Below are 12,313 nucleotides of genomic sequence, written 5' to 3' on the forward strand. Positions count from 1 at the left end.
GACACACCCAAAGAAACGTAGAAAGAACAAATGAAATAAAAAAACCTAAAAATTCTACCTAAGCAAAAATACGCGTCGGCGGCGCCAAAATGATAATATTTTCAATGATGTTGTAGTAATGAGGTTCAAACTCTCGGACTTGTGAAGATTAAATTTAAAGATTTAATAAAATTATATACAAATATTTTAGCAAAGTGGGCGAGAGGTATGAGAAAACAACCAAGACATTGATTCCACTATTACACATGAATTAATGATGGTAAATAATCCAAAACTCTAATTATCTTTTAAGTCCTTTATATCTTAACTCACTAATAATCAAGCAAATTCTCAAACATCAATTGTATCCCTTAAGCATAGATTATCTAAACAAAGCATAACCTATCTAATTGAATCACAACTGATCAGGAAAATTACGCAAACAATTTAAAACTCTGCAAAAGCAGTGATTGAGTGAATTATAATTAAATATTAGAGAAAATAAAATAGTTACCAATTATTCATGCGTAAATAGCTTCCTCATTGCCTTGGTTGCGGGAGAATTAGCCGCTCATCATGTTGGAAACACGCTCAAGAATCATTATTATTGCTCAAAGGGTGTTTACAAATGATGAAAAGGGAGAAATAATTCAAACCGGGTTTGTAACAATTATATTTGTTACAAACCAGAGAACTACGACCCTCGGCAAATAAGACTGTCCTGCGACAGTAACAAATAATACTGTCACTGTAAAAAATAAGATTGTCCGCCGACAGTCGCTGAAACTGTAGCAAAATAACTGCTCTGTGTGGGTCTTATGTTCTTCGCGTTCTTCAGCGGCAGCAGAAAAATGGCAGCTCTGTAACTTGATTTTTTCTTCTTCTCTGGCTCTCCTCAGCCCCCCAAACTCTCGACACCCCTTCTATGATACCTTGTGAATATATTTATACGTGATTGCGACATTGAATCTCCTCCATTAACTCCAAATAATCTTCATTTACTCGGGATATTTTCTTTCTTTTTTTATCAATGATTTTGATTTTTACGCATCTGCAGCTGGATTAAATTCCTTATAAATCTTCTTCACGTTCCAAAGTGTTGATTAAGGCTTCCAAACACGTGAAGTACACGTTTAGATTCACCACAACTCGTGTAAGCTCATGTTTTTCCTCCAACTCCCTGTTTGGATTAAACCAAGTTATCCAGACAAATTTGATCAAAAAAAACACCCATACTAGCTTTGTTAGGACATATCACAACTACCCATTAAGTTTCAACCCTTTAGTCTACCCAGAACTCCTTCAAGAATCGATCGAAAGTTACACAATTGAGAATAAAATTTTCCCGCCAAAACGAATTTTTGAAATGTTGAAGATGGTGTCCCCCTAACCAAACTGAGAGTGCGAATAGCAGGTGCCCAACTGAGGTGCCCCTTATCCAAATTGAGGGTGCCTTTAGTACTTTTATCCGGGAGTCCAAATAGCACTTTTTGAGCAACTTTTTCCACACAAGTGTATTTCTCCAAAAACACCTACAAACACACAAAGCATCAAAATTAGTACAAAAATCGAGCACTAACAATAGAGACATTAAGTACAATTTAGACACAAAAATGTGTCTATCATTATCTTCCTCCACATCACTAGCTTTTTCAGCAGCATCGACTTTTTCTTTTCCCTTATCTGGACCTATGTAGTCACCGGCCTCATTGTAATAGGGGTTCACTCCAGAAAAGTCACATGCCCTGAAAAAAGTCCTTGGATCAACCTCCTCTTCCTCCTCCTCTGATGATGTGCATTCTTCATAGTTTAGGGGATTGATAGGACTATCCATAAACCTTAGAAATTCTTCAGGATCTTCCTTACCCATCAAAAGTAACTTTCTTACAGGGCAATTCTTTTCAGTTTCATCTTTAAGATCTTCTAAATTGGGATAAATAGCGTCAATAAATTGTAATAGCTCTTCTTCATTGCTAACAAGACAAGGGGTATCTTCTATTTTTGCCTCTGGGAACCTAGACAATACACAAATAAGAGATATGAAAATTCTAAACATTGAAACATGGTTCTGGTAATACATCCGGAAGGGTCTAGAATCTAAATACTACCGACCAACCAATGGTCGGAGGGGTTGTAATCATATACCATGCCGACCAATACAAAGTCGGCAAGGTCTTATTCAAGAAATATGCCGACAATTAACTAATGAAAATAAACTTTATGTGACCTAAAGTCGGCATGGTACAAGTCTAAGACAATTCCGACTAGATGTACGTCGGCAGGGTTTGTTAATATACCCTGCCGGCCCTGGTTATTGTCTAACAGTCGCCATGACTGCTATGGAAAGTCGGCAGGTTATTCATCCTGACACCATGCCGGCGCTTACAAAACAACAACAGTCGGCATGGTTTTAAATTATCGACCTTGCCGACCAAAAATCCTGAAAATCATAATTTTCGATTTCTAACCTAATATAACAATCATACAACACATCAGAATAATGGGGTTGAGTTTAGAAATCACTTACAGTCTTATTTTCACCGGTGGAGGGTTTTTTTCAACATTCTCAGGAATCGGATTTTCGGGTTTGCTAGTTCCAACTTTTTCCTTACCTTTTCCCTCTGATTTGGATCTTCTCATGTTACCTGTTGAATCTCTCTTGCTACTGGATCAAACCATTTTTGGTAGAATATCAAAATTGAAATTTTTGGTTGATGGAATAAGATGAAGGAAGGAGAAGAGGAGAGGGATTAGAGAAGATAGATTAAAAGAAGATTAAACGTTTTTTAGTTTTTAAGTTTAGGGTTTAGTTTTAAGTTAATTAGTGCATGGGTACTAAAGTAACTTCATCATGTTTTGGCCTCTCCTGTAAGGGCACATGTCCATTTAAATTTGGGTATACCCCAATTAATCTGGGTATACCCCAATCTCGCGAGGTTAAAAAGAACCCAACATAAGAATAAAAATGAATAGATGCAATCATATCCGGTCAGTATCTTTTGACTTCAAATGAAAAACAAAATCGATATTACAAAATACAATATTAATGAAAAGTAACATAGAGAAATTAAACTGCATAAATGATACAAAAGTTAGGCGCGAAGCACCATGAATACATTGATGTTAAACAAAAAACTAAAGAGAAAAGCTAACAAAAATTATCTCAATCAACCAGAACAAAAACAAATCATACCCTGAGAATATGCAAAGGATGAACGTCTGGCAAAGGGATTTGATTATAAAGGAGATTAAGTTAAGAATTAAGTTAAAGGACATTTAATTTAGATTAAAAAAAACAGTATGACATTAAATAGGAGGAATAACTCTCAAATAAATGACATTGTCTTAACTCTCAAATAAAGAAACATTTAATTTAATTCATTATCTTAAAGTAAAATTAATACGTTGAATTAGTCTGGACTCTTCTTTATATGCCTATAATGTAGATTGAAAATCTTAAATATGTAGCTCAATCTGGACCATTCTTTACATGTCAGAAATATAATTGAATAATTTAAATATGTGCCTCAATCTGGGTCGTCCCTTATGTGTTTAAACTATAGATCTCCGTCCAAATAGGAAAACACCATTGTCCCTTATAATTTAGATAAACACGACCGTTTGCGGTTTTTACACGACCAAGCGACTAAGACTTAATTGTGGACGGCTATTTTATCAAATGGCTACTTTATGCAACAACTCTTAACCAATCCTTATATACCCACCCATCCGGGTTTAAAAGTAACACATTCTTCATCAATTTTTCAACAAAATTTATACTTTTCCTCTAATCTTCAGAAATATGGTTGATCATAGATTTACTGTAATCGTGGCAGAGTCGGGATATTTGCTGGATGGTTCGTTATGAAAACAAAACTTGTACCTTAACTAGTCTTCCTCTTTTTGTAAGCAAGTCATAAGCATTGCGAATCTCATCTTGATCATTCGAATCATGATCTGAAAGTTTGGTCGTAAACCAGAACCAAATGAGATATTTGACATTTTTGCTTGTACAAGACTAACAAAAGTATGTCTTAACGGGGATTAAAATGGGATTCCGCTTGATTATTTGGTCATGATACAAGTCCAGGATTTGCTTCGTTATCGATAATCTTAATTTACATTTCCAAACACAAAATTGGGCATAAAGATATAACGATAAACAAGTAATCAATTGATTAATAATAAAGCAACATAAGGAACTATGTAAAAACATTGAAAAATCGTGCAAAAAAAAAACACTAAAGCCGCCAAATCCCAAATATACTACTTTTTGTTTAAAGAAAAAGATGCATATATTACCAGACCAAAGAAGAAAAAACATGAACAAAAGAAAATGAAATACAGTTATCTGAAAAAAAAAAAAAGTGTTGTCATACTGTCACAACAGGAACAGGCTCCTGATTATGTTGTATCAGATAACATTCTTTCGGATACATCAAGCAAAGTGAAAAGAGAGTCATGATACTCTCCATAGAAGTTATAGACCTAAAACCAACATTATTTCATATGTCGTAGCCTGACTGCTTTCATTAGAAGTACTACTATTCTTATTATTCACCAAAAGAAATTGGGATAAGAAGTTTGGCATTTCCTCATTCCATGTCATGAAAAGAGAAGATTTCCTCGCTTTCACTACAAAAAAACTGACCAAAGGCTACTAAATTTTTCCAACAGCAGAAAAACTTTAGTTGCTTCACAGTTTAAGCCACTAGGAAAGGCAACTGTGGTGGTGTATTGATTTGAGCTACTAAACGGTAAGCAACTATAGTTTCTAAAACCCTTTAGAAATAAGTATGCGCCAACTAAACAAATGCGCTAGTAGCTTGAGATATTCAACCACTTGGAAAAAAACAACGACGGGATATTAGTTGCCTAACCCTCTATTCAGCCACTAAAATAACACAACTACCAGAAAGCCTAGTTGAATAGATCTTTGGGAACTAACTATGCCAACTACAGTAGGCATATTCATTGAGCTACTTCTGAGAAAAAACTTAGGATTCTTAGTAGCTTAACTTAAAGAAGAGTTATTAATTTAATAAGAAAATGACTAAGTTGTTGGTGTAGTGAAGCTTTGTCGCTAAGTCTCTAAGATCAAAATCTAGGCACACATGTTATTGTGATCACAGTGTGAATTTGTATAGATGATATTGTTGTTTAGTAATTTAGAAATAAATTGTTTGTGTATAAAATATTTATAGAACACCATGCGTCAGTGCTAAACCAATTTCTTAACAATTACCAAGACAATTGGTACGTAACATCAATACCCAAGAAAATATTAAAATTAGTGGTACGTATATTTCAGAAAAAAAAAAAAAAAACGAAATTTCAGATGGAACACGGGATGGCCTGCTGAGTGCCGGCTGCGACATTATAACATTTCGGTCCAATTTGAAAGGAATAATAAAAACTGCAAAAAAAGTTGCACGCATACAAAAGGAAATCACTCTTTTCACATTACAGTTGTAACTTAAATATATGACTTCACTAAATGTCAGACGAGTAGAGTACTGGGATAAAAGGCTAATCGATTGGTCTTGATCATTATTTGTGGAGAAAGCTTAAAAAAAAAAACTATTTCATTACGCTAGATTATTAACCAAAACTCTTCTTGAATCCACATATGCATACCAGGTTCCCCGTGGAGGAATGCCTTATTCACGGTAGCAACCGCACCTCTGGAGCCTTGTTCTTATGGTGCATTCTCCACCATAGCAGGGTGGATTGCAGAACCTCATACACCTATGAGTATTAGGCAAGCTCAATGGATCACAACGACCAATTCCGGGCACCTGGCAACACTTGGGGTTTCAAACACCTGTAAATGACTATACGAGATTAATCAACTCCTTGTTATACAGAAACTACAAATGCTATTATGACCATACATTTCAATCCAAAATCACCTGGACAAGAAGGATTAAGAATGATTAAGTTAAATAACTTGGGAGAGTAATCTAATGTATTTATTATTATTAATGACTGCCGGAGATTTTGTACTCGTACAATCAATCAGCTTACAAGAAATAAGAATTGAAGGGTATTTTGGCATAATCGACCACAATTGAAGGCAACATTATCTTTTAACACAGAGAAATATAATTCTAGGCCTTATCGAGTGCAGTCATACAACAATCTTCAAGTATCTCGAAGTCAGGTGGAGCAAGTCCTCTTCCATTATTCGATCCATCAAGCATCCTTCAGGATGTCGTTTTTGTTGGAGTATGTGGCTCGATAAACACCACATATGTATATCTAGGATAGTCCCACATGGAATAAGAGGAGTACATGTGGAGCTTAATAATCTTTGGCATCTCCTTACATAACACCGAGGCCTTTTAGATTAAAACCCCACACCTGCTGCAACTGGTGGTCAAGTGGGGACAGTATCGGTGTTATGTGGTCGGGCCTAGAAGTAGGGTCCGGCGGTCCGTGAAGATCCTAACAACTGGTATCAGAGCGTATGGTTGGGGCTACTGCCCGAACGGAGAAGTGGTTGTGTATGTCACCCAGTTTAGGGCGCAAGTGGAGTCAAACTCAAGGTGGAGTAGGCAAGGCCCAAAGTAGAGTTGGCGCTCAAGGTGGAGTTAGTGCCACACCCCATTAACTCAGGTGGAGCAGGATTCTATGGTGGGCAAGGTTGTTCTCAAGGTGGAGTTATTGCTAGCCTTCCCATTAACTCAAGGTGGAGTAGGGTTCCAGGGCGCGTAGTGACAATAATCATGTTCGATGGGTAGCTATACGGACGGTGATCATATGGTGGAGTATGATTGGATTGGTGAGGTGGTTTAATCTCGCCAAAGTGGAGATTGTTGGAGTATATGGCTCGATAAACACCACATATGTATATCTAGGATAGTCCCACATGGAATAAGAGGAGTACATGTGGCGCTTAATAAGCTAGGACATCTCCTTACATAGCATCGAGGCCTTTTAGATTAAAACCCCACACCTGCTGCAACAGGTGGTCAAGTGGGGACAGTATCGGTGCTATGTGGTCGGGCCCAGAAGTAGGGTCCGGCGGTCCGTGAAGATCCTAACAGTTTTTTCCGCAAATACCTAAAAGCATAACTGATATTGGAATTCAAAGTCTGCAACTTATAAGCAAAACTATATTGAAATACAACGTGCATAAACCTCACCTTCCCAAACTGTAGGCTATCAGAATCCCATATCTCCAAGTTCAAAGTCATCGTCTTCGTCAGTGGTGTAAACTGCATCACTATCAGCTTCCTCCTCCTCTTGTCTTTGGATGGCAGATATTACTTCTTCATGGATGATGGTTTCTGGTGGAATATCAGTCCTATCCCAAATCAAATTTTCATTGTGATCTTGTTGGGGGCACTCGTCTAAAATCGTTGATTGAATAGCTTGAATACCATTCTTGATACGCTTCATCAGAACTCGAGTTTTCTGGTGCAATAAGTTCCTCTGAATTTTTTTATGGAATGTTGTAAGAGAAATGAGGTCGTGTTTTTATAACCACTTCCAATTGTCGATTCTTTATGTCCTTCATATAGAAAACCTGTTGTGCTTGGTGCGCTAACGCAAATGGTTCATTCGCATAACAGGTTCTGTTGAGATTAACACAAGTAAATCCGTAGCTATCTCTTTTGGAGCCACCTTGATTTTCAACCGGACGCCAATTGTATTTGAAAAAAAGAATTCGTAATTGGTTTAAATAGCGTGCCTCGATAATTTCAGATACCACTCCATAATAATCATTCATATCATCATCTTCACATTCCCCTCCCTTTATACATACTCCACTATTCTGTGTCTTCCGTCGCATCTCCCACGCTTTTGTATGGAATCTGAACCCGTTGATGATGTATCCGTTGAAAGACGAACACTCTTTATTAGGATCTTGACTCAGAGAATAGAGTTCATCACTCACCAGACCATTTTTGTGCAGTTGATATATCTATTCATGTACATGTATTTATATATTAGTTCAGGTTATGAAATCCTAAATACATGTATTTTGTTTGAGTATATATAAACGCACTTACTTTGCTGGCAAACCAAAAAGGAAATTCTTCGTTGTGTCTTCTTTCAACGTCAGCATCTCTTATGCCACGCCTTTTTAATTCTTCTCTATGTTCACTGCAAGTGGAATGCTTCACATAGTTAACTATTGAATTGACACAATTTAAAGATTATTGGCCTAAAAAGAAACACAAAACGTATATACTTCTCATATGGCTCCACTTCTGCAGTATTCTGCAGAGCATAAAGTTGGATTTGTTGCATTTTTGAGTCCTCAAGCGTTCCCAAAGTTTCAGCTCCAATGGGACGACCAGATTGTATGAAAACGACTAATTTCTCACGTGAGGGTGGTTGTTCAAAATCCTCATTCCTTGAGACCCGATTGAATTTTGTATCAGTATTGTTCAAGTATCGCGTAAGCATAGTGAGGCTCTCTTCTATTAAGTATGCTTCAGCCATAGAGCCTTCTGGACATGCTTTGTTTCGCACATAAGACTTTAACTTGCGCAGATACCTAAAATGTAATTCTTATTAGAATTCACTGGGCGTAATTTAAGTAAAGTTGTACAAATATACACTGCAAAAGGTACATAAAAAATGTGTGTGAAGTATCTAAGAATCGTATATTTGTTTTCTTGAACTGATGTAAGAAAACTATCATTAACATTAATATTTAGAATTCAGAATATACAGAAAGTGGTTAAACCATACCTCTCAATCGGGTACATCCAACGATATTGAACCGGACCAACATCCTTTGCTTGTTGTGGTAGATGAATTAGCAAATGCATCATCACGACAAAAAATCTCGGGGGGAATATTTTTTCCAACTTGCACAAAGTAATTGCAATTCTGTCTTCTAGTTTGTCTAGATCCTCTATGTTGACAACTTGTGTACACAACGCTTTAAAAAACATACAAAGCTCACCCACTGCGTCATACACATCCTCAGGAAGTAATCCTCGTAACGTGATCGGCAGTAAGCATTCCGTTAGCACATGGCAGTCATGACTTTTCAGACCCATAATCTTTCGATCTCTAACATTAACACAACGAGAAGTATTTGATGAATATCCATCGGGAACCTTGATATCCTTCAAAGTCCTACAAAAAGTATCCATCTCTTTCGTGGACATCACATACCTAGCTGGTGGCATAACAAATTTGTCTCCTTTTTTTGCGGATGTAACTCCGGTCTTATTCCCATATCCTTGAGATCAAAACGAGCCTTGATATTGTCTTTTGTCTTCCCTTCTACTTTCATTACTGTTCCCAACAAAATTTCCAAGATATTTTTCTCAATGTGCATCACGTCAAGATTATGGAAACACAAAATTGTGCTCACATATGGCAACTCTTCCCGAAAAATACACTTTTTTTTTCCAATTGTGGTCAAAATCGACCGGTACTGTTGGTGTCAGACCGTTCTGTTTGCCATTCTTACCAAATTTTACTTGCTCAAAATGTGCCAACTGATGATTTATCTCATCCCCATTCATTGGATGTGGTTTTTCTCTAAGCTCTTTTTCCCCTTTGAAGGGTGTTGTTTGTTGTCGCCACTTGTGATCAGCAGGCAAGAACCGACGATGTTGCATGTAACAAAACTTACCTCCATACCGCAGTAGAGTTGAACATGGGTCGGACCCACAACTCGGACATGCTAAGGACCCCTTGGTGCTCCACCCGGAGAGCATAGCTAATGCAGGAAAATCATTAATAGTGCCAAGCAATGCTGCGCGCAACTGAAAATACTCTTTCTTCGAAGCATCGTAAGTGGTAACGCCAACGTACCATAATTCCTTCAATTCTTCTATAAGGGGTTGTAAATAAACATCGATATCATTTCCCGGTGACTTGGGTCTCGAAATTATCATAGACAAAATGAAGTTTTGCTCTTGCATAACCTCCCATGGTGGTAAGCTGTAGATGATTAGAACCACTGGCCATGTACTATGCGGATTCATCATATTTCCGTAAGGATTCATGCCATCACTTGCTAATGCAAGTCTCACATTCCTAGGATCAGCTGCAAACGTTGGATGCTTCTTATCAAAAGTTTTCCATGTCTTCGCATCAGCAGGATGTCTCAAAAGTCCATCATTGATACGTTCTTCAGCATGATATCGCATATCAGTAGCAGGCTGTGGAGACATAAATAACTTTTGAAGTCTTGGCTTCAAGTTGAAGTACCTTAGTTGTTTTAATTTAATGTTACTTATTTTATTTTTAGTTTGGAATTGCTGTTCGTTTTAGTTGCTATCTCTAATAAGTTGTTTTCGGCCATATATGACCACGTTATCCTCGATCCTGATGATGATGTTGCTGTAAAAGTGATCAAAGACGTGATGAGGAATGCCTATAAGGCATATAGGCACAAACTTCATCTAGCCTACAAAAATGCTGGGGGTGATGGGTTCGCTGAATCAGATGGCCACCTGGAGGCTTTCACTAGTATCGAATACGAGTTGGTATATATTATGCCTTATTCAATTGTTTTGTTTAATGATATTGTTTATATAAAAGTCAGATGTGTTTATTACATGATATCTTACTTGTTTATATGATGATGTTTTCCATTTCAAAGCTGCAAGCAGGACAACCTTGTGATCCAGTTACTTTCTTCCGACGAACCCATGATCCTGAAAAGAAAATCAATGCCAAATGCAAAGACGTGAGTGTAAGTAATAATCTTTTATTAATGAAACATGTTTGATATGTATCTATTTATAGATTTTGTTTACACAATCATTATTTGCACAGATAGACTTACACACAAAGGGTTAGGCAACTAATGTTTACCAAAATTATGATTTTCTCATTCTGCCAAAGACCTAAATATGAAGAAAAAATAATGCAGCATTTTATATTGGAGTTTTGAGTTTTGTATCATCGGTTAAGTGAAAACTGCTCCTGGTAGAATTTCTGTGAATAAGTACTGTTCTTTATTCTGGGAATTTTTGTGAATAGTGGCCACATTATGTACGGTTCTTTATTTTGGAATTCTACTTTCTGTAGTCAGTATTCTTTTTTTCCTTATTGCCTGCCCAAACACATTCGAATCTCGTTGCTGACTTTGTGATTAATTTGTGTTTTGAATTAATGTGCAGGAAAAAATGAAGGCCATGAAGGAAGCTGCAGATCGAGGAGAAACTAATGACACTCCAGAAGAGACATTTAACAAAGTTCGTAATCCTGGATGTTCTGGTAAACGGCGTCGCAAGGCTCATCCAACTAACTACAGTTTATACCAGAAGAAAGAAGAAGAAATGGCTGAATTGAAAGTAAGAATGGCATCCTTGGAACAGGAAAACAAAAGGCTTAAGAAAGAGACAGGTCTGAATGCGACAAAGAAGTGGTTGAATGAATATCTTGTTAAAGTTGGCATGCCGGCTATGGAATTATCATCTGAAGATGATGCGGAAGATGATGATGAAGATGCTGATATGCACAGGAGTCAAATTCATGAACATCGAGATGCCTTTGAAGGTAGTGATATGGAAGCTGAAGAGGAGGCTGTAGAGGCCTTTGGAGAAGATCAAGAAGAAGGTGACGAGGAGAATCCAGACAGGGAACTCGAAGAGGATGATGAATAAGAATAGGTTGAGGTTTAGATGCATTTATTATTTCTGTTATTTAGAGTCTGTTTATAGAACGATCTAGCTTAGATCTTAGAAGAACTCTTTTTTATTGGTCTTGTGGTTCCGATATCTCGGGTGGGGTTATGATTTTTTTGATTTTTTGTTTGGAAACTTCTTTGTTTAAACGAATGCTATTAATAAAAATTTATTTTTGGTATATCTCTTTATTAATATTTATTGTTACTTATGAAAATTCAATTGGGAAAAATATGGTTTGGTCTGTTTTTAGGTGGTCCCATGTCTATTTGGTCATTTTAGAAATCACATTTTTCATTTGGTCCATAATTATTAAAATATCTAAAGTACCCCTTCCCTCTCTTATTTTTTCCCCTCACGTAAATGGTTTCTCTCTCTTGTTTATTTTCTCTACTAATTTCTCTCTCCTTCTAATCTTAATATTTAAAAGTTCTCAAAATATATGTCGAAAATTAATAAATTTTATATATTCGGAAAGCCTCGACGATAGCTTTCCAACGAGTACCATTGTCGCTATGTTTCAGAGCTTTTAATTTTTTTCCGGTATAATAGTAGTTCATTCCAAGAATGAACACTATTTTATAACATGGTAGTTCATTCTAGTTCTAGCAGTTCATTTCGTAGAATGAACTCGTATACACTAGCAATTTATTTTGTAGAATAAACTCATAGTAATTGTTCAATTTGAAGAATGAAGTCGCAATGGTAGTTCATTATTATAGTTC

At 36.7% G+C, this 12,313-nt stretch overlaps 1 protein-coding gene across 1 annotated transcript; it reads left to right on the forward strand.

The window, feature by feature from the left end:
- The first annotated feature begins 10,319 nt into the window (after positions 1-10,319).
- On the forward strand, positions 10,320-11,567 carry LOC113352123 (histone H2A.Z-specific chaperone CHZ1-like). Its single transcript, XM_026595990.1, has 3 exons — positions 10,320-10,442; positions 10,559-10,651; positions 11,082-11,567. Exons 1-3 carry the CDS (start codon positions 10,320-10,322, stop codon positions 11,565-11,567), a joined length of 702 nt encoding a protein of 233 aa, XP_026451775.1.
- Positions 11,568-12,313: the final 746 nt, after the last annotated feature.

This window comes from Papaver somniferum, chromosome 2, assembly GCF_003573695.1.
Source record: "Papaver somniferum cultivar HN1 chromosome 2, ASM357369v1, whole genome shotgun sequence".
In the NCBI taxonomy this organism is placed as follows: domain Eukaryota; kingdom Viridiplantae; phylum Streptophyta; class Magnoliopsida; order Ranunculales; family Papaveraceae; genus Papaver; species Papaver somniferum.